The 23470-nt window shown below is 38.2% G+C and overlaps 1 protein-coding gene across 1 annotated transcript; it reads left to right on the forward strand.

The window, feature by feature from the left end:
- Positions 1 to 122: 122 nt before the first annotated feature.
- LOC133660406 (DNA-binding death effector domain-containing protein 2-like) lies at positions 123 to 21764 on the forward strand. Its single transcript, XM_062063884.1, has 6 exons — positions 123 to 264; positions 600 to 725; positions 4511 to 5013; positions 6742 to 6870; positions 9004 to 9132; positions 20440 to 21764. Exons 2-6 carry the CDS (start codon positions 685 to 687, stop codon positions 20862 to 20864), a joined length of 1227 nt encoding a protein of 408 aa, XP_061919868.1. The 5' UTR covers positions 123 to 264; positions 600 to 684; the 3' UTR covers positions 20865 to 21764.
- The last annotated feature ends 1706 nt before the right edge of the window (positions 21765 to 23470 follow it).

A 23470-nucleotide genomic window follows, 5' to 3' on the forward strand; every position in this document is an offset into this window, starting at 1 on the left:
TATTTTCAGATTCTCGTTCTTTGGAGTCGTTGGAATTTGTGTATTTCGGTTGTTTTTTTGAAACTCTATAAATGTAGTTGACCGAGTATGACGGAATTATATTGAATTCAGATAACAGACCTGAGATCGGCTGTAGCCATTTATCTCTGCATGACCATGGCAGCAGAAATCTGACTCCAGAACAGCGAAACGCTCACATGAGACGTCCCGGGCTGTGATTGCTTCTCATCGCGTTCAGGAAGTGATCCCCACATAAGCAGGACGGTGAGTCGTTTGCCTTCTTATCCGCCCAAATATCGCTTTATAAAAGTAATGACAAGCGTGTATTTACGCTTTTGTCGGTATTAAAAGGTAGACGCGTCAACGTTACCTTGTCCTTATCTAGGCCCTTTTCGCGCAACGCAAGCTTTTCCATTTCGTATTAGCCTGCTGTCTGTAGTAAGCTATAGTTCAAGTCAAGCTTAGAGTAAAACAATATTAGTGTACTGAAATTCGTCTAATAATCGTTCGTTTGGTTGTTGAAGTGTATTAGTTAACAGACGGCGGTTTGTAGGGACATTTAATGACACGCGTTACAATGTTTGTGTGTACCCACGCAGGAACGTGACTGCTTACGTAATATGCCGAGGCGTGGAGAGACTGAAGAATTTCCCTCCTCCCTCCCGACAAACTTTGGAAAGGCAAATGTCAGAAACTTCACACTTGACGACAACGCACAATAAAAGGTAAGTTTAAAGCGTGGAGTTTGTGTGTTATTGTTAAAGCGCGGTTAGCTTGTTGTTATGCTAAGCTGCGTGTTTTCGACGCGCGTGAGCTTGCTTGTTTTTATTTAATTTTTTAAAAATTGTTTAAATGTTTTATTGAACAACAAACATACATTTATAATTCACACAAAAGTCAAGGCACTTTCAACATCAAGGAAAGAAAACAAACACAAATTGAATTGAATTGAAGTATTTATTTCAAACCTGCACAGTACAACAACAACACACATTTTTTTTACATTTTGGCAGAGACATTTATGCAAGGCTTGAAAAGGGGTTGGATGAAGCAGGTGCTTATAATATCCCAACCCCTCTCACTCATTCCACATTTAACATAAACAATATAGTACAAGAACAATACTATACAAACAAAAACAAGAAAAGCTCCTGTACACTAACAATACAATAGTACCACTGTTACTATGAGACAAGACAAGACGAGACAAAACACAAAAAAAACACACACACAGGCCCAAACACTCTCTGACCATACACCTCTCTCCCATCGCTCTGTGCTGAGGGCATCACTCTCTTTCCTCCTTGTACTTCTTTTTTAAACAGTGTTTTAAATTGAATCATGTTGGAACACGTTTTTAACTCATCCCCTAAGCTGTTCCACAGAGTGACTCCACGCACTGAAATGCACATTGATTTTAAAGTTGTTCTAAATTTAGGCAAATATAATTTGTTGTTTCCTCTTAGACTGTAACTATGGTGAGCATCTCTATCCTGGAATAGGTTCTGTATATTGGATGGTAGAGAGTTTTGGGATGCCTTAAACATAATTTGAGCAGTTTTAAAGTTGTTCACATCATGCAGTTTAAGTTGCTTTAACTCCATGAATAGTACAAATACATCAATACATCCATCCATCCATCCATTTCCTACTGCTTGTCCCGTTCGGGGTCGCGGGGGGTGTTGGAGCCTTTTTTTTTTTTTTTTTTTAATAAATGTTTTTATTGAATTTGACAGGTATTACACTATACAATAGAACATTAATCACATTTTCCTTTTTTTTTCCCCCACCCACTTCCAAGAACAGCAACCCAACACACACCCCATACACACACAACCCCCCCCACCCCACCCCCCCCCCCACCCCAGGTCCTACATAAGTTAAAGGTACAGTCACAAATGGAAAATAATTAGTACATCACTTTCTTCTCAACATAGGCAGATAATAAATATACACCCAGAATAAATGTAAATAAAAAAATAAAAAAAGGAAGCTGGTTTGTGAAAGGTGAACTTTTCATGTATCCTATAGCGTCTTTAATTTAGCTATGTAGTCAACCACACCACCCCAGACAGAATAAAACTTCCCAGGTGCCCCCCTAAGATTAAACTTTATTTTCTCCAGATCTAAATAAATCATAAGGTCTTTAAGCCATAAGGAGGCTTTGGGGCAAAATGGTGACTTCCACTCCAGCAAAATTCTCCTACGTGCTAATAAGGATGCAAAGGCGATACTATCCTTAAATTTTCTCCTTATTTGGGGATCTGATACCGTCCCAAAAATGGCCATTTCTGCACATGGTGTCAGGTTTAAATCCAATGCCTTAGCAAGGTGTTTGAAAATAGTTGTCCAATAGTCCAGCAAATGGGGACAAGCCTTTTTTTTATAGCTGCATTCGGACGGAAGGCTTTGTACACCCTAGAATACAGAAAGTATTAAATATAATACATAATAATAATAAAAAATATCACAAAAGACAAAAAGGGCTACCTAAATCACTTTAAATGTTTTTAACAGGGCTTTTGTACTCTTAATCATTTTCCAAGATTTGATTGATAATTGTAAACCATTAAGCCAATTAGGAAATGTAGGCCTTACTTTCTTCAGTTAAAGTACCAATGATTGTCTCACACACACGCACACACTAGGTGTGGTGGAATTTGTCCTCTGCATTTGACCCATCTCCTTGTTCACCCCCTGGGAGGTGAAGGGAGCAGTGAGCAGCAGCGGTGGCCGCGCCTGGGAATCATTTTTGGTGATTTAACCCCCAATTCCAACCCTTGATGCTGAGTGCCAAGCAGGGAGGTAATGGGTCACGTAATGAAAAAAATACAATCTTAAGGTATTATTTTAATTAGCGGCAAGAGCATACTTACGGTCAATGTTCCCTCCCTCTAATTTTTCATGTGTGAGCAAACGCACAACTCCCTGAGCATTCAGTGGAGCACATGTGAGCAACATCAGACGTGCACACTGTGGCCACACCAGCGTCACACCTGTCCCAAACCTGACATCATAACAATTTAAATGTTTTATTAAAATTATTTTCTGATATAAGTGATTTTGCCCCCTTACAATGACAATAACAAAAAGACATGTTTTTCATGACCTATGTGCGAGTATTGTATGTATGGCTGCGGGTCCTGCCTTTAAAAGAAAAGTTACCCCTTTCAGGGATTACATTTAGTTCCTGTAACTTTCTGTCTGTAAAATACATCTTTTTATTAGCATTTATGAAATCTAGTGACAACATTTCATGAATAATATCCTTAGATTAACATCCTTAATAAATGGCAGTAAAATAAGCACACATCTGATTGAGGAGTCAGAGTGTTACACCCTGGCATTTACACAATGTGTGGCGTTGGGGTTGTCCGACTTTTTGTGTGGCCATAAACGCAGCACTGGCTAAGTGCCATGAGTGCGTGTGTTGGTGCAGGTGAGACAGAGCGAGCGGCTTCTGTTGATATGACGGATGACAAAGTTGGTTTAAGCCTGGTTTGTATGGCAGAAAATGACAAGTTTTTCTAGATAAAAGTTTTTTTACTCATGTTTTTGGTGTGGTTTTTGCTCAATAAAGTGATTGATGGAATTCCTGTCCGTAAAGTGTCTCGACAGACGATAATTGAACTGTGTTGACAAAGATTGTTTTATTCATTGGGGCCACTCTTGTTGTCACCTGTCACTCACAGAGTTGCATTGTAAAATCATACAGAATAAATTCTAATGTTTTTATTTCGTTTAGAGTTCAGATGGGATTTTTGATTTTCTGCGCGGCATTAATTTGCTGTGCGCAGAGGACGCGTGAGCAGTGCGCAATTGCGCAGGCGCGCACCTTAGAGGGAATGTTGCTTACGGTATAGGCATGCCGTTTTGTATAAAAACTGTGAACGGTTAAAAAACACCATTAAACGCCATTCAGAACAAAAAATTATGAATTTGTATGACATTATCTGACCATAGTGGAGTTTTTCTAGTTGAAATGTTGCCCAATTTTTGTGGCTTTTCATGGCAGCAGCCTCGAACAGACAATTTTAGCTAGCACAAAAATAATGTTTCAATGCTCAGATAGACTTCATATTAAATGATTATAAGGACAGTTATGTATACAAACATCTTAAAGTATAAGTTATGTGTTGCAAACCTATATTTGGGTGTCATTTTGTATGATCTTGAGATGTAAAATTTGGGGTGTTGTTTAATGGCACGTTGAAAAATCAAACTCGGGAATGTGAACAACGTAATCTACTTTTGTGCTCTTCAATTAGTCCACAAATACCCCTCCCACCGCGCACACAGAAAATAATGACGCACATCGTAAACTACCTTGATTTGAGCGGGCACAAGCCACCGCTGCAATAGAGATAAGTGGGTCAGCGGCCGTTTGTCACATACCTACCTTTAGAGGTCTTTAAAGTTCACTTTTATTTGTGATCATAGTAGTCACAAAATGTCAGCTTCCCAAAAAAATTGGTAAAAATAGCTTTTTCCCTATTCACTTTTGATCCAGGTTCAAAGGTACAAAAGGGGCGAACAGGCCAACCATTAACATGACCAGCTACGCACTAAGGCGCTCTCTTAACTGGGATGAAACCGAGTGCCTCAACTATTACGGGATGTTGTCTCTACATGAGGTCTTCGAAATAGTCGGCTGTCAGCTGACAGAGACGGACATCGAAGTGCTCTCTTTCCTCTTGAATGAAACCTGTGTTGGAACACACCCCTTGAACCCTGAGGACTGGACGGTGAAGCCCTTCGAAGACGACCCACCGGAATTAGGCGTCACACCGAGTCCCATGCTCCTTACAGTCTGGAGGCGGTTGCAGTCTCAGTGCTCTCAGCACCCTGTGGTACAAGCCTCTTACAAGTCCAAGAATGGCCTTGAGTTGTTGTTGGAGCTGGAGAGGCAAGGTTACCTCAGCGATGGAAACCTGGAGCCGCTTCTGCAGCTCCTGAGAGTCCTCACACGTCATGATCTCCTGCCCCTAGTGTCCCATAAGAGAAAGAGAACTGGTGAGTTCAAATCAGAACAGTAATTCTTTAAATAATGACCTTTGCTCCCATCGACACAGTGCCTCACCTTATATCCTCATCTTTACTCAAGCCTCTTTCACACAGAACTCTTGTAAAATAGTCGCAGGACTGCATAAGTATATCCGACATGTATGCACCTGCATGATGATGTCAAGACCAGCGTCGACAACAGTTGCTTTCAACACATAGCTTCTGATACTACCTCTGAGGCAAAAAAATTACCAGGTCAACTTCGTCCTCCGTTCTTTGTTGGTGATTGCTACACAGGGATAGCAATCCCAGTGTATCAATTCCTCAAGCGATTCTCTTCACTGTTTTTCCGGCTGGGGTGTGGTCATTACGCAGTGTGCGCAGTGACAACAGATCGCAAAAGGGTCTGAACAAACGCTAACATTTTACAAGAAAAGATTGCAATAGCGCTACTTGTAATAATTACAAGGTTGGTATTTCATCACAAAGAGAACATACAAGCAATATGCTGAAACATTTGAACACACAGCATGCAACCATTATTAATGAAAGTTGTGTTTTCGAACCGCTCCGATCTCATCCCAGCAGCAGTAACGCTAGCACGTCATCTGAATACAGCAGGTATTAACTCACCGCCTATCATGTTAGCGCGATTATTTTAAAAATTGAAATGAATGCCTTCTCATGAGCATGAGGCGTGCAGTACTCGCTCCAGTTCACGTCTGCCGCTAGACAAATGTCACAGAACAGCGACTAAGTTTGTGGTTAAAAGCTTGCATATATTCGCTACGGTAGACACTCTTAATTTTTGGTAGGTGAATGTTCAATTGTAGTCATAGAAAAGTTGCATGTTTTCCCCCCATCACATTTTCTCTGTCATTTTAATTTCACAGGTGAAAGTTAAACAATTTGAATATTAAGTAAAAGTCCATTCATGTCAGCAATTAACTTCAAATGTGAAACTAATGTGATATTAACTCATTACATGCAAAGTAAATTATGTCAAGCTTTTACTATTATTTTGATGATCTTGGTTTACAGTTTTTAAAACCCCACATTTTCTGAGATTTTCAATTCAAGGTTTTCATAAACTGTAAGCCATAATCATCAAAATTATAAAAAATAAAGGCTTGACATATCTCACTTTGCATTTAATAAGTTAATATCACATGTTACTAACTGTTACATTCTTGTGTAATTTCCACATAATTAATTTGATTTTTTTTGGAAGAATATTTATTTATTCCATTTATTAAAAAAAAAATCCATTTTTTTCTTCTATGCTATATGTATGTGAGCAAATCTCTTTTATTTTTTTTTCAAATAAGAATTGATAAAAGAACCGTTAAAGAACCATTAAGCAGAATCAAAAGTGGAATCGGAACCTTAAAAACGTATCAATTCCCATTCTAACAGATCACTGAGATGCAGATTTTGACTGGCAGTTTAAAAAGCAGCTTATGAAATAAAATAATATATGTGTCGCGATGCATGCATGCATGTTGCTATAAATAATGATGATATATTGAGTTTGAATTAAATATTTTTGTAAAAAATTATATATGATATATATTATGAAAAATCATTTGTAACAACAAATGCTAATAGACGCCTGACACGCTCTGCAGTTGTATACTGCCTGCCTCTCTCTTGATAGGGACCCAGTGTGTATATGTCCGTTTGTAAACTGTCAGCAAAGTTTGAACAAATTGTCTTTTATGGTTTTTAACATTTCAGTGTCTCCAGAAAGAATTGAAAGGCGATGCGCTGTACAACACAGAGAGTTGTTGTGCACTTCTGGCTTGAGAGGCCCCCATAGACAGGCAGAAATGCCCCTCCCTTCCTTCACACAGCAATTGAGAACAGGTATGTCAGCTCTTATATGTTTTAAGCTCTAAGCTGTTATTACCTTTGCATAAGTCATCTGACACATCGCATAGTTATTGACAACAAAGTTTTTCTCATGCATTAGCTCAACCTACTGTATGTGTGGCAGCCAAGTAGCAAAGAGCAATGTAACGAGGGAAAGCTAAAATGTTGATAATAATGGTTAATACTAACTCAAATATTTGTTTTTAGATATGTGTTGCGTTTCTATTAGTCTTTTTACAAAATGAAATGCACATGCGTCACGACCAATTCTAATGCCCCTTGCAACCCATCATCACAAATTAATCGCAGTCCTGTGGGAAACACTGCATTTCCATGCTTGTGTACTGCACATCCAAGGATCCCCATTAGCTGATGCCATGGCAGTCCACACAAAACATTACACAGTACGAAACAGTTTAAAAACACATTTAAAAAAATGAAACAACAAAATTTGTACATGAGTTCGCAGAACATTTAAAAAAAAAAAAAGGATTAAATTGCATCAACCAACATGAAAAATGAACACTAGTATGAAATACTACATGAAGCTTGATAAAGCAATCTTTGTAGACATCGCGTGTGTATGCTCCAATGCTAAAGGTGAATTGTAATGCTGAGTGAATATAGAACGAATGTAGAAATGGCTTGAATGTCGAAATAATGTGAATGTTGAAATTGTTTTAATGTTGAAGTGCTGACGCTAAACTGGAATTCTAGTGGAATGTATAAGTGGTAAGAAAGTTGAAGTAGTTTTAAGGTTAAAAATTGTTTGAGAGGTGACAAGCAGAAGCTGTACTGAAATGTAGTATGAATCTTTAAATGGGGCGTGGCTCGGTTGGTAGAGCGGCCATGACAACAACTTAAGTGTTCCTGGTTCGATCAGCAGCATCCGCCATCCTAGTCACGTCTGTTGTGTCCTTGAGCAAGACACTTCACTTCGTGGTTCGGGCCTTGCATGGCAGCTCCCGCCATCAGTGTGGGAATGTGTGTATGAATGGGTGAATAGTGTCATAGGTGGAAAAACGCTCTACAAATACAATCCATTTAAATGTTGGTATCATGGTTGTCCCGATACCAATATTTTGGTACCAGTACCAAAATGTATTTCGATACTTTTCTAAATAAAGGGGACCACAAAAAATGGCGTTATTGTTTTTATTGTAACAAAAAATCTTACGGTACATTAAACATATGTTTCTTATTGCAATCCAATAACAATTTTGGCCTTAAATAAAATAGTGTACATACGAGACAACTTGTCTTTTAGTACTAAGTAAGCAAAGGCTTCTAATTTGGCTGCTGACGTATGCAGTAACATATTATTTTCCATTCTATTATTTTGTAAAAATTATGAAGGACAAGCAGTAGAAAATTAATTATTAATCTACTTTTTAATTTACTGTTAATATCTGCTTAATTTCTGTTTTAACATGTTCTATCTACACTTCTGTTAAAATGTAAAACACTTATTCGTCTGTTGTTTGGGTGCTTTACATTAGTTTTACATTATATGCTAAAAAATATCTATGTAATCATAGTAGTATCGACTAGATACGCCCTTGTACTTGGTATCATTATAGTGGATGTCCGGTGTAGATCCCCCCCATGTCATTTGTTTACATTGTGAGGTGCCAGCTTGTTTGCGGTGACCCGGTGAGCCATTGTATCCTTCTACGGTGTGTAGTGAACCATGTTTAGCTATTCCTCGTCATGCAGAAATGATACTTGTAAGAAACATACTTTATTTGTCGCCATGGAGGCAAGGATTAGTGATTTAGAAGTAGCCAAAATACTGACTGCGGATGGATGTTAGCCGCTAGCTAGCTAACCATGTTTAAAGCACCTCTTGTTTTTCCCATTCCATTCAGAGTAATATGCTGTAAAAACCAACGCAAATTTTACGGTAAAATTCTGCTGACTGACCTGCCAGTTTTTGACAGTGAAATCTAAATATCTTTTTTACAGTGTATGCAAAGAAATATATAATAATCAATTTTGTAATATCATGAGGTGAATCCTGATACATTTATATTTATATTTTATTCACTGTTATAAGCGGCCCTCTGAGGGCAACCATATCTGCATGTGCCCTCAATTAAAATGAGTTTGACACGCCTGCTGCTCTAGAGTCTGGATCGTCTCTGAGGAGGAAGAAGAGGAAGAAGAGGGGCAATGGCTGGAGTCGCAGGCCCAAGAAAACCAACAAGCAGGACCATCCCATGCCTCCACCAACACCGCCTCAGAAAGCGTCATGCAGTAAGAACAGCATGTTTTGTCCTCTCTCTTAAATGGCCATCTCTTTATCCTCCTTCCTAAAACCATCCCACATTTAATACTCAAAATCAACCTTGCTTTTGTTTGCTCACATGCTTCCATATTGCTTCCATTTGCCTTGCTAACTCCTCAGTCCTCACGTTTAGCTTTTAGCGCAATCCAGTGCTTCTCAATTATTTTCTCTTACGCCCCCCCCGCTCAGGAAGAAGAAAACATTTCGTGTCACCACACTTTCTGCTGCGACATCATTTGTCTATAAAATTGTACACCTCTGCTTAACACTGTATCCTTATTACCTTTAAAGCAAATAAAAAAAGAAGTACAGATCAACTTACAACATAGAAGAACTTTATTAACATAGATTTTTAGTCTGTAACAGAAAATATTTAAAGTGCATCAATGCGCCTGAAATTATAAAAAGGAAAATCTTTATTTAAACTGTACATTTTTTGACGGACATGAATAATTTGATACTGAAAAATCAAATTAAATAAACTCAGTAATACATTCAACTTGATCACCAACATTTACTCAGGAACACAATATATATAAAACACTTTAACCTACTAAACGAAAATTATTGCAACAATTTGTGCTGATAAAAAAGAAAAAAGGGAGTCAGGAATAATAGTTACAACAAGCATGTTTTGTAAGTGGCATTTGAAGCATGATACTGATAAAGAGTGTTCCCCAGGGTCACACGCACTCACCCTGTCATCGCAACACGCAGCCCGCCCCACTATTTGAGAAGATAGTGGTTAGAAGGTCTAATCCAAAATGTGAACGTTATTCATTGTACAGTACAGGGGAACCCATCCAAGTCAATGGCCCTTAGATTTACCAACTCATTGTGAAAATCAATAAAAAGAACTATGAAAGAAAGATTTACCAACTCATGTCGACATAAGCAGAACCGAAGTAGCTCTTTTTGTTTTGTGTTTCACTTAAACCGTTACCCCTGCAACTTGTGTTAACTTGGAATATTTTCATTGCAATTCATTTGTAGCACGACTGCTGCAGATTCTGTTACCAATCATCCACGGATGAGATCGGCCAAAACCCATACCGATCTCGTGTATTAACTATACCTTTTCCATTTACATATGGTGAGTGCTATTGGCCGTTTAACAATATCAACACAATATTTCAAAACAAAAAGTCAACACTACACAATAACTAAACAAAAGCAAAAACTACTGTCATTATTTGGGTTTTTTCCTCAGTCGTCCTGTGTCCAGGTAATTATTCCATGAATGTGACATTAACAAAAACAACAAAACATTATTTTAAGAAAATAGAAATATGTAATCACTGTAGTAATCATTATATAATGATACTACCCTTAGTCTATCATCCATTTTCTACCGCGTGTCCGTCTCGGTGTCACGAAGTGCTGGAGCCTATTCCAGCTGCATTCGGGCGGACACCCTGGACAAGTCACTACCTCATCGCACCCCTTGGTATATACACCACCAATTTATGGATCTATCCGCTCTCCTCTTACATGTCGTGTACTGACTGTGACAATGCTGACACACCAACAGTTGTTATATTATATATATTATATTATCCTCTCTCAAATAATAACTGCTTACAGCTTTAGAACATGAAGTTTAACCTTCGGCTGCCTTGTCATTGTCATTTGCTGGTCATCATTTCCTGGACTGCATGCTCCTATTTTATTTATGCTGCTCTCATCCCCCGATAAATAAGATACATCTAATGCTCACTCTGCAGTTATTAACCATAAACAGTAATTAACAATGTTTAATGTTCATTTATTTATGTTTACTCATGTCAATAATCAATCAATTCATCCATCAAGGATATATAATCAAATAGCCATCCCTTGGGTTTTCCTCCATTCATCTTAGTATGAATTTAATTTTTCCCTGTCATGATACATGTTTTCTAACATGTTCGGACCCACCTGAGCCTCCATCCATCAAAGGAGGAAATGTCTGGGACTTCCTCTATCTTATCAAAACAAACTGCAAACCTAATAACGGCCTTGTTATTAAATGTGGCTGACTTTTTTTATGTTTCTGTTGGAAGCTTTCAAACCAACAATCAAAAAATGTAATAAAAAAAAAAAAAAAAATCCAGTACAAAAATATTTGAGGGCCTTTCTCAGAGCAAGAGTGGACTCGTGTTGGGAGATACTCACAACTTTGTGCACGTTGAAGTCTCATGCACAAATTGGAAGATAAAGGCTGCATAGTGTTCTCTAGCCGGTCCCTCATTTTGTGTTGGTAGACTGATGGAGTAAATTAATGAGATATATATATATGATATACATAGTGATGACCATGAACGTACTGTTGCTGTTATAAAGGTCAACTGTAAACTCCCTTGGGGTTTCTGAGCGGATTTCAACACACAGATGACAAAAGCTTCCAGCCAAAACATTTTCAAAGTTCTTCCTTCAACTTCAATTGCAAATACACCAACGATGAGCATTTGTGTCTGAGCATCATTTTCCTGCAATGCTGTTTTTTTTGCTGAGATTTTAACCTCACAGACTTGGAACTGCTGTGGCAAGTTTGCTCTGTCATTCATGCTGACAATCAAGTTGGTCTCAAATCCTTGGTTTTGGTCCAAGATCTTTATTTTTAAATCATCTTAGAATTTAGTGCTCTTCCTGTGACTATGAACATGTTGCTGTTTTGACTCCACATTTTAATCCACTCAGGTTGACTCAGGATTGTGGCTCTTTAGCGGTGAGGCACAAAGGATCATGGATTCAGAAGGGTCGCAGGCAGAAGAACAAAACAAAACAAAAAGTGCCATCTCTGTCCATGCATACGGCAGTGTGTGCACGATCAACTCAGTCATGTTCGCTCTCTCTCTCAAGTCTGGGCCCATGCCTAAGGTAAAAAAAAAGAAAAAAGGCTGCCCCCCCCCTTGATAACTCAGGGTTAGCTCTGTACTGGATGCTATGTCATAATATAGCTGCCCATGCCTCCTCCCCCTTCTGTGTTGCTTCTACAAATTGCTCGCTGATGTTTTTTGCACAACGTGGGTTAGAGGTTTTATTTCGGATGAAGGTTCGTGGTATCAAGTCCTAAAATACCGAATTGAGTATAAGATAGGGATGGGCGATACCACACTTTTAGGATTCGATACGATACCGATACTTTTTCTTGCATTTTCATCGATACCGATACCGATACCATTAATTTGTTATTGCCAATTTTTTGTCAGTCAAAAATATTATTACTATTGTTATTATTTAAGACAAATCACAAGACAAATACAGACCATTTATACCACATTTATTATGGTCAATATATAATAAAAGTAAAATTAAAATAAATAACATAAATATGAAAAATAAATTAAATATTATATATAATAATAATTATATATTATATATAATAATAATTAAATATTAGGGCTTTCCAATTAACAGTCAAATCCGAATTGCAAGAAGCTGCAGTTATTTTTTAAAGTTGGTGATATAATTAGCAATTAATGAAATATGAAATAGGCTAATGTTTTCGAAATGTAAGAAATCATGTTACAGATTAAAACCAAAATCACATTCAATCATATATTCAAGATTTTCTTGGAAAAAAATAAAACTGTAATGCAAAGATGAAGAATCTCCAAATTGTATCTCTTTCTTATCTTGTTTTAAATACTCAAGCAATTTTCAACTAACAGTAAATTCCCCTGTGTGGAAATTATTTGAATTTAGTATAATCATTTAAACAAAAATATTCAGTAAACATTACTATAAAAAAAAACAATGCCTGTTTTAAGTCAACAATTGGACAACACTGGATATGCCTGGCTGCATCGCTGTCGGCTGGCTGTGTGTGTGTTGCACGTTGACGACGCTCATTCGCTGTCTCCTGTCACGTGACTGGGCCAGCTCTATACTCTGCCAGGTACAGGGGTGTCCCAGCACGTAGTAAGTTAAGTAAGTCATCAAAAACATCTGAAAGTGATGCTTGCACCCCCCACACGCCGTTTTTTGGTTTATATCGATACTTTTTTCAGAAAAGTGATGCCAAATGAGTAGCGTGTGAGTATCGATATATCGATACCACAGGATCGATACGCACATCCCTAGTATAAGACCTGAATAACATCCTGAGAACCACCATCCTTTGCACTGGACATTTTGTGGTTAGCATACAATGCATCTGGAAAGTATTCAAAGCGCTTCACTTTTTTTTATTACAGCCTTATTCCCAAATGAAATCAATTCCTCAAAATTCTTCATACAATACCCCACAATGGCAATGTGAAAATATGTTTTAGAAATATTTGCACATTTAAAAAAAAAAAACTGAAGACATCACATGTACATAAGTATTCACAGCCTTTTTCCTTTTTCATGGCTGGAGACACCGTGATTAGTCAGAAATATTGCGTATGCTTCTTTAAAAAGCAGTAATGCCTAATTTTTAGCAAAATAATTATTATTTATATTTGATGGTTACTAAATTGCACAGTGCACAGTTCTACTTGACTTGATTATGTCTGACTGACGTACTGTAGATGTACTTTTGAGCACTTAGCATATATACTGTATATATATATATATTAAAAATAAATAAAAACAATTTCATTTTTATTTGAAAAATATTAAACATGTTACTTAACATTTTTGTGTAATTGTCATTTGGCACAGAATAATTTGTTGTATGTTTTTATTACTACAGTAGAGTATTTTATCATTATACTATAGTAAATTAAAATAAAATATTTTCAATCGAGGCAGTGGGTCTTTTTAGGACCCCACTGTTGTGTTTGTATGTTTTTTTTCTAAACTAATCAAAGTTGATGATAATCAAATTGTTTTCTTTGGCATTTTATCCAAATGTGAATCGATAAAAGAATCGATAAAGAATTGAACAGTTAAGCGAAAGTGAAATTGAAATCGTAAAAATCTTACCAAATTTCCCTCACTTTTTACAAGGACATTATTAATGTGTTGTTATTGTGGTGTTGTCAATATAAACCGAACAACATTATCTTTGATAAAAGCAGCACAGCTCTTGTTTTGGATGTCATTACGTAGTGCCGGTGTAAAAAATGAAGTGTCTTCTCAAACCTTCTTGGAGAAAAAGAGAATGTTGTTCTGTGCCTGCTTATTGTTCCACAAAAACGACCAACCCAATTGTCTTTTGTCTCTTTCTCTCCTTTCTGTTTTCGCAGTTCTAAACAGACCGACCTGTGTGTGTCGGTGTGTATCAGCAAAAAAAACTATCCTTGCACACAATGAGAGGGAGAGCTCAAATCTCAAAACTACGCAGAAACACACAAATGGAGACGTTTATATTTGTGTCTTGGTCAGTGGTTTAATAGAAACAAGGGTCGATAAGTTGACCATCTGTGGGCCAAACGAAACACCCCTCGTAAATGAGTGCTTAAACTTTGTTGTTGTTATTTTTTCACGGGCGTTTTTAAAGTCAAGTGGATATCTCTGTTTGATGAAATATGAAGCGCTCTGTAAGCCAAATAATGTGACCATGACTCTTGTTCCTGTTCCTCCGCTGTCTGTCTATCCTGCTCGTTATAACATGGGATAGCACAAGTGGAGGCCACCTGTAAATATACTCACTTAGAGGGCGGGTGTTTATTGTAACTGCAACTCTCACAGCCAAAGGTCAAACTTGACTAATATTTAATTGAACAAAATGTTGGGATTTGATCCCTTCTTGAACCAGCAATGCCTTCAGCTCACCAGAGTGAATTTGTCTGGACTTTCCCACATGCGAAGCTATGCAAATGGCCATCTGTAGAAAGAGTACTCTAAAATGTTCAAAGGAAAGCTATTAAATTAAGATTTTTTTTCTTCATTTAAGGCACTTCCTTGTGGTCTACATAATGGTGGTTCTTTGGCTAAAATTTAGCATAGGTTGTGTTTTACAGACTGTTTTCAAGCTGCTCTCGACCGTCTCTTCAAGATGTGCTGTTTTGTGGGCGGTCTTATTTACGTGACTCCACTTCGACAGCATCTTCTCCCCGCCAGCCATGTTGAAGTTTTTAGTGCTACCATAGCAAGTCTATAGACTCTAGACTACAGAGAACTATACGCTAATTAGCATTAGAAATGGCAACAGCGGATATTGCATGTTCATGTACGAGCCAGTCTGCCCCACAACAAGTGGATAGTGGAAAAAAAGGAACTTACTGATTACAGATTGGACTACAATGGCGGACTCGCGCAATGCACTTTGGATACATCGCAACCATATATGGATATTCCACTGACGTCACAGGACACAGCAAATTCTAAACAGCGAAAGGAAAAATGGAGGAAGTATGAAAGAAGGCAAGATTGTTTCAAATGTTTGTGACTAATGCAGATTCAAAAATACACATCAGGTACAAATAGGTAAACAAAGTTGGTTTTGCATAATAGGTCCCCTTTAATTGATTCTTGATCATGTACAGTGGAACCTCCAAAGTTGAATACATCATACAGTAACAGCTTTTAAGAAAAATATGCCTCTGAAGTTGCACATAACTTAAAAAATGTTTGAACAAGCATCGAGACGTCAGCAAATCCCTCGATTCCTCTTGCCAAATGTCATCAAACAACTCTGGCCGTGTGTTTAGCTTTTTTTAATGTATTTTTTCAGACTTTATTAACTTGCAGTGGGACCATCACTGATGACGTCACACAATATGCCATGTTTAGTTTTGCTTTGTCCTTGGATACAGTTTAAAAAAAAAAAAAAAGTTTTTTGCGACACTTATTTCGAAGACTGAATGACCAAAGACAATACACTAAGGTAACACAGACTATCAGATTTTAGTACACTCTATGACCTAAGGTAAGCAAATATGGTAAGAAAAATGCCTTTTAGTCATAAATAAGCTTTTTTTTTTTTTTAACTTTAAATGTCAGATGTTTATTTTTGCATACATTTTTATTTTTTTCTATTAACAGAGATCTTTTTTCTCTCTCTCTCGTGTGACAGGGTAAATGTTAATAAGTCATCTTCGACACATCGCAATGCGTCCACCATTCGTCATCAAAGCTAAAATTAAATGTCTTGAAACGAATGTTTGACCTTAGAGATTTCACTGTTAGTTCACTTCCATTTTTTTTGGTGTGTCCAAACTTTTGACCGGCACATTTTTACAGTGTTAACCCCAAAGTCTATCTAATTTTTTTGACCAATTTTAGTCAAGTTATATAAAGTGTTTAAGCAATCCTCTATTTTTTGTTATTGTTGCTTGGGCAGTAATGCTTACATGTTCAAAATGTTCATGCTCCACTTACTGTGTTAAGATTAGTGATTACCTTACCCAGGTTGAATCCTAAATCCCCTAACAAGCAGTTAAAGGGAACCTTTGATGATTTTAAATCTTCGTTGTGGTCTAGAAAATATGTATTACATGTTTTTGGTGTAAATTTGGAATACATTTTGCTCCACAGTTACTTTTACAACCCCAATTTTTTAGTGTGTCTGGAAGATGTCCGATTTCAGTGGCATTCCCATATTGCTAATGAAACCATGCCCCACCCTCTTCGAAAGTATAATGTATCTTCTAAAAATGTGCACTGTTTAAATATATATTTTTAAGTCGTCATCACTATTTTGTTCCAGACACAGTCGAAAAGAAACTTCATAAAACAGAGCTGCATAAAAAAAAGATGTTATAAGCATCATTTATGTCACTGCATGTTGCAAGTCAGTGTTATGTACGTGCAAAGACTATAAGAAAATAATACTTTGTTTTACCTTTTTTTTGTTTCCTCATAGCCTGGATCAGAGGACAAAATGTCTAAATAAGTACCTTGACCACATGGCGCAGCCAGACAACAAATCCCCGCCACCAGCGGCTTCTAAAATGTGTGAATCTTATATTTTGACACTTTGGCATCGTTTAACACGAGTATCTAATGTGCTAACAACTTTTAAAAGTTTAAACATTTAAAAGTAAAAGACCAAATTCCTCATATGTCCCCTTTAACCATCCGTGGCAGTGAGACTTGACTGTTCTGTAGAAATGCATCTTTCAGGTAGTTTCTGTGCTGGAAAAGAAGAAAACATCAAACACATCAAATAGCAATGAATGTTGTATGACACACTTTTTGGATGCACCTGTCAATCTTGTACACCTTTCGTTAATGAGATCTCCCGTCAAGTATTCGCATTAGCATCCCTTTGTTTCATCACAAATGTCTAATTACAGAACCTCGTAAAAACATGTTGCTCTTTAGCAAATGTTAAGAGATGCAGGAATCGATGCCCTAATTCAACATTTGCCTTTGTAATGTTGGCATTTTGCAAACTTGGTTCTCTCTTGAGTGTCAGCATCTCCGGAGACTAATACAAATTAATTTGGACTTTGACCATGAAACATTCATGAGCACAGTGCTCATTAGCTGGACTCAATGACAATGTTCCTCATACCTCTGAAATTCATTTAGATCTAATTCATGTTTTGTTTGCACCTAATGTATCCTTCAGTAAGAGGCGAGGGTGAAATATTTCTGTTCCTGGTTTCAAGTAAGGATCCAAATGCGAGTGTTGTTCCATACTGAAGGGCTTTGAGTGGGCGAGATTCGTTTCTGTTGCAGCAAAAGCGGCCAAGCAGCTGGTTTCCACTTTCCACCAGTTCTGGATTAATGACACGGGGACACTCAGAGCGGCGCTCTTGCTCAGTACAGTATGTATCCTCTGATCTTTCTCGCTGTGCTGTTGCATGACCGCCCGACAATCCTGTTGCCAGCAAGTTCACCTGGTTTTGTATCTTAAAAAAACAACCGGGTCTGACTCACACTGCTAAGCTTCCACTCCACATTAATTCACCTTTTGCCATTTGTGCAGCCACGTGTGGAAGTCAACAGTGTTTCTCATTCCCTAGCACTAAAATGGCCACTTTGCTCTGCATTACCGACAGCACTTTTTGTTGTTGTTGTTTTCTGCAACTTTGGTGCTGCTTTAAACAACAAAAAAAGCCCAAAATGGCAAATGTGTGCTCTCCTGTCCAGTTAGTCTTCAATGTTGAACTGTGCTCTAAAACCCCATTTTTATGAATTATGTTTACACATTTATCATGCCACTTTTTCACTGCACTCTACCTACTTGGCTCTCCTTGCTATTCACGATTTATAGTAGGCAAAACCAGGTACTATTTTTATCGTAATAAACACCATGGGTTAGCGTGAGATTAATAATTGTAATAAAAAATTGTGCATGCTTATGTTGGCTAGGTCTGGTGCTATTCCATTAACTCCACTTGCCTGCAGAGCCTAGTTTTCTCGCTGCCCTCAGTCTCCTTGTATAACATTTTGAAAAAATAAGTAAACACAGGCGGTTAATCATGGTAAAGTTTTAGGATACGTGTCTAGAAATGCCCCCCCAAAAAATGCATGCTAACAGCAGCTAGCGCAGACGCTTTTATTTGCTGCAGCGCCTTGTTTTCAAATGCCCCTCAGTCTTTTACTGTTTAGAATCCAGAGGAAAAAAAAACTAAATATAGCAGGTTTGCTGTCATAAAGTTTGACAATATCTGGCTAGAAATTACAAAAGTAAACACACTTAGGGCCTGATTTACTAAAAATCCAAATACCAAGTGCTAAACAGCGTGTGCAATCTATAAAATAGCATGGACTATTATTAGTTATGTTGCATGTGAGCTACTAACATTGCACGTGCTATTTGTAAGTGGTGCAGACCGCCTTATTTAAATGAGGTTTTTGCGTGTTCTGCGCAGATATCGCCGTGGAAACACTCGATCATTTCCTGCACATTCATGTTATCACGAATGTGGCATTTTGCTATCAAACAAGCAGCGGGCATGTACCACTTCTTATAGGCATTTTAGAAACAGTTTTTTTGTGCACTACAAATGTGCTCATGGGTTAGAGACTTCACTTCCTGTGCTCAACATGCAAAAAAATGCACATTTATTTTTTTTATTTTTTTTACATAGGATATATGTTGATATGTATTCTAAATGGAAAAAAAGAACGCCACCTGATAACAAAATGCATCAACTGAATTTTTAAAAATTAGCCCTTAAACTCACCCAGCACACAGCTATAAAATTATAAAACGATGTTGCTGCATAGACGATATGTTTGTTTTTTTACTTCTGACAGACACATTCTCTGCAGCTGTGTCTCTCTCTGTGTCAGCTTGCACATACTTTTCAGAGGTGCTAAATAAAACACTGGAGTGCTTGCAAAACGGTGATAGTGTTGATAAATCACATTGCGGGTGCTGTATAATATAATTGTATCTTCTCCGCATATTGTGGCCGTTTTGCTAGTCGGCATATTTTCTGCACATTAATGAAGACCAAGACATAAAATGGATTGCACGTCTAATTTTACTTGCTTAACAGACACAATGAACTTTGCACACATTTAGTAAATCAGCTTTGCGTGTGCTATCAAGTTTGCACGTAAACCTTTAGTAAATCAGGCCCTTAGTAACATTACCTTTCCCCGTTGCTGTGCCTCAATCTCCACTTTGCTGCAGGTCCTGGTTTTCTCATGGCCTCTGTCTCCTCTTGGATAGAATTCCGAGAAAAGGTTTGTCCTTGTAAAGTTTTAAAATATGTGGCTAGAAATGAAAAAATAAAATAAACAGAGTAATGTTAGCTTTCCCCATTAATGTGCCTGAGTCTCCACTTTGTTGCAGCGCCCTAATTCCTTACTGCCCACATTTAAAAAAAAACAAAGTAATTAGATGAGGTTAATCATGGTAAAGTTTGAGCGGCGTCTAAGACAAAAATCAATGCATGCTAACAGTAGCTATCTCTGAGGTTATTCCTTGGTTTCCACTTTGCTGCAGCACCTTTAGTCTCCTTTTGGATAAAACCCAGAGAAAAAGAAGTAAATACAGGAGGTTATACCGTCAAGTATGTGGCCAAGAAATGAAGAGCAAACACGCTTGTCGTTTAGTAATGTTAACTTTCCTATGCCACTTTGCTGCAGTGACCCATCTTTTCACTGCCCACATTCTGTTCTTGGATAAAACTGAGGGAAAAATATATATATACATGGTAGACAGTCGTTTTCCTCCATTCGGGTTTGTTGCTGTATCTCAGACTAATAGAATGTTATATTCGTAGTTTTTTGGTGTTAAAGTGAGGCCAAACAGAGACAAACCAAACAGATACTGTGCCGTGTAAAAATGCCTTATTAGAAATATGTTTCTGACTGTTGTCCCTGTTTCTCTCCCCTTTTGATTTCATCACCCCTTTTTCCACCCTTGCCACCCCACTTGTCCTTTATTCCTTTCCCTATGCTATCCTTGACTATTGGATTTTTCCCTTCTCCGCACCCCACTATCACCAAACTATCAGATGTCCGCTTAAGGGTCCGAGCCGAATACCTGGAGCACGAGTCGGCGCTCCGAGACGGCGTCTCGTCGGACAAGCGGCAGCCCCTGGAGCGGCAGTTTGAGTTGTTCAGCCAGGCCAACTCGCTGCTGCGCGCCAGAGACCTGGGATCCATCGTGTGCGACATCAAGTTCACCGAGCTGGACAACCTGGAGGCCTTCTGGACCGACTATCTGAGCGGCGCCCTGCTGGAGGCCCTCAAGGGCGTCTTCATCACAGACTCGTTGAGGGTGGCGGCGGGCTCCGAAGGCCTCCGCCTGCTCATCAGCGTGGACCAGGACGACTACGAGAAAGGCTGGCGGGTGCTGAGGGCCAGGAAGATGCGCTCTTCCAGTACCGGAGGGCACAAAAACAAACACCGTGAGACGGTGGGATATGAGCTGACTTAGTTGATATAAATGGAACACTAATGGAAGCTGGAGGGAGGTGATGCAATGCCGTTAGCCACCACAAGATGGCAGAAACTACCACTTGTTTGTTCCAGTCTTGGACACTCCCTGCAAACTAACTATATTCTTTTAAGTTCTCACCCAGGTGCTAGGAAATGCCAAAAGACATAAAGACAGTGACTGTGAGAGCAGGACCAACAAGGAGACTCCGTGGTAAGCCCCTTTCAATATATTAAATATGAATTCAGGAGGGGATTCAAAGGTGCTCCTTGATGAATTACAAATCTTGTTTGCCATCAAGTTACTCAGGATTTATTTGGTTATCTTTTTCTCGTTGCATTTGACGTCTGTGATAGAACGGAACATAGCGCCTTAACTTTGGTTAAACCCGGTGTGCGCTCTACGCTTAAAGATAACCCGTTTAGGAAGATAACCCAGCATGCGATTGCTGCGATCAGTAGGCCATGAAGGCGCCATCGCGCCTTCATCTACTACAGCCCAGATAATGCAAAGGCCTGGTGGCCCAGCAGGTAAAAGCGCAGACAAGACAGTGTGTCGCTCAATACCAGTGCTGTCCAGGAGATCAAAATCCAAAGTGCATACATCCTGGCTGCGCTCATCCCTGCCCGACTTGTCTAGTCACCCTGCTGGAACTAATGCCCGGACTTCACTGGGAGAAGACGATCAATAAGGACTCCAACAGAAACCACTAAAGCTGCGTGGTCTGAGCTACAGAGGTGGTGGTGGTGTAAACATAGGTCGTTATTTTGAGATAAAATGTCTGTTAAAGAAGTTTTTTGTTTGAATAATTGTTTTTTGTTGTGGTCAACTATATTGGGAAACATGTATCAACGGTGATATTAATATTATTACTATTAAAGGTGTGTTAGACCAATCATGTTTGGGGGTGTTTTTAAGAGTTGATTCACATAAATGAAAACTTTCAACAAACCTAATATGTCTGTCTCGCAGACCCCCAAAAAACATTTGTTTAATAAACAACACACTGTTACACATTTAACTACATGTCCCATAACACAAATGAATGGACAAGCCTTGTACATCAGTAATAGTCTTCAAACAAACAGTCATATTTCAGCGAAGATTGTGAATTTGTTTTGTCTGTCCTCGAAGTCAGTTATCGTTTATGATCAAAACCCATCTGACATTGCTGTAATCTCTTCCACATGCAATACAATTTCAGTTTAAAGTTATTTACTTGTGAATGGCAGCAACGCATCCAAAAAGCATATTTGGCATACCCCAAGTGTCTGTACTTCGACTACTGTTTATACTTTTTACTGGGGACGGCGTAGCAGGGTTGGGAGAGTGGCCGTGCCAGCAACCCGAGGGTTCCTGGTTCAATCCCCAGCTTCTACCAACCTAGTCACGTCCGTTGTGTCCTTGAGCAAGACACTTCACCCTTGCTCCTGATGGGTCGTGGTTAGCACCTTGCATGGCAGCTCCCGCCATCAGTGTGTGAATGTGGAAATAGTGTCAAAGCGCTTTGAGTACCTTGAAGGTAGAAAAGCGCTATACAAGTATAATCCATTTACATTTATTTCATGTTTATCAATAAAATAATGACCTTTACTCTAATATGGCTGCGGCCGTTTTTGCAATCCAAATCACAGTATGTGGTCCTCCAGTAGTGTAGTCCATAAAAAACAATATTTACCAGACCACTTCAAAAATATTCCTGAAAGAAAAGTATAAGTAGGAATACAAACCTCTAAATGTGCTTTTGACATAATAATACCAAACATCTACACACACACAAACACTTCCTTCCTTCATAATCTGTATTACTAAATAGAAAAGCCTGATCTCTACCATGCAGAAATAGTTGTCAAATACTAACATCTACACCAATGGTGACATAGTTTGGTCTGTGTGTTAATATTGTTCATCAATATTGAGTTTTTAAAGTTATAAAGTCTCATTTGTGACTGGCAGCAGTGCGTTCAAATATCATATGATGTACCGCAAGTGTCCGTTCTTCGACCACTGCTTATTTTATCTTTACATGCTCCCCTTTTGTCAGTATACTTTATATAACTGGACCTTCCTTTGTTGACAAACACACTTCCCTGTCTAGTTGAGTGTATTAGTCAGAATTAGACTTAGACTTCCTTTATTGTCATTCAAATTTGAACTTTACAGTACAGATAAGAACAACATTTTGTTGCATTAGCTCGTCGTAGTGCAGCATAAAAGAGCAATAAGGTGCAGAGTGTTTGCATTTACAAAAAAAGGTGCAGATATAAATAGATTTACTGTACAGATAAATATATTCCACTTTTGCATATGCATCCACGTTTACGGATGTATGTTATATTGTCTTTAAAACGGGTTAATCCGTTTTTGGGGGGAATTAAAAATTGAAATATTCAATAGGAAACTTTTATAGTATATTTTGAAACTTTACCTGTTTGTATTATTTTTTTCTACATTAGCATATTATCTGATTGTTTTATTGTCCTCATTTTTTATTTTTTTCCCCTGCTACTAACGCCTTAATTTCCCCGCTGGTACCAAAGTATTTTTTTCTGAATCTGAAAACCTACCATAAGTCGTGTCACATTAATACCAAACATCCACACATG

This window comes from Entelurus aequoreus, linkage group LG11 (assembly GCF_033978785.1).
Source record: "Entelurus aequoreus isolate RoL-2023_Sb linkage group LG11, RoL_Eaeq_v1.1, whole genome shotgun sequence".
Taxonomy (NCBI): domain Eukaryota; kingdom Metazoa; phylum Chordata; class Actinopteri; order Syngnathiformes; family Syngnathidae; genus Entelurus; species Entelurus aequoreus.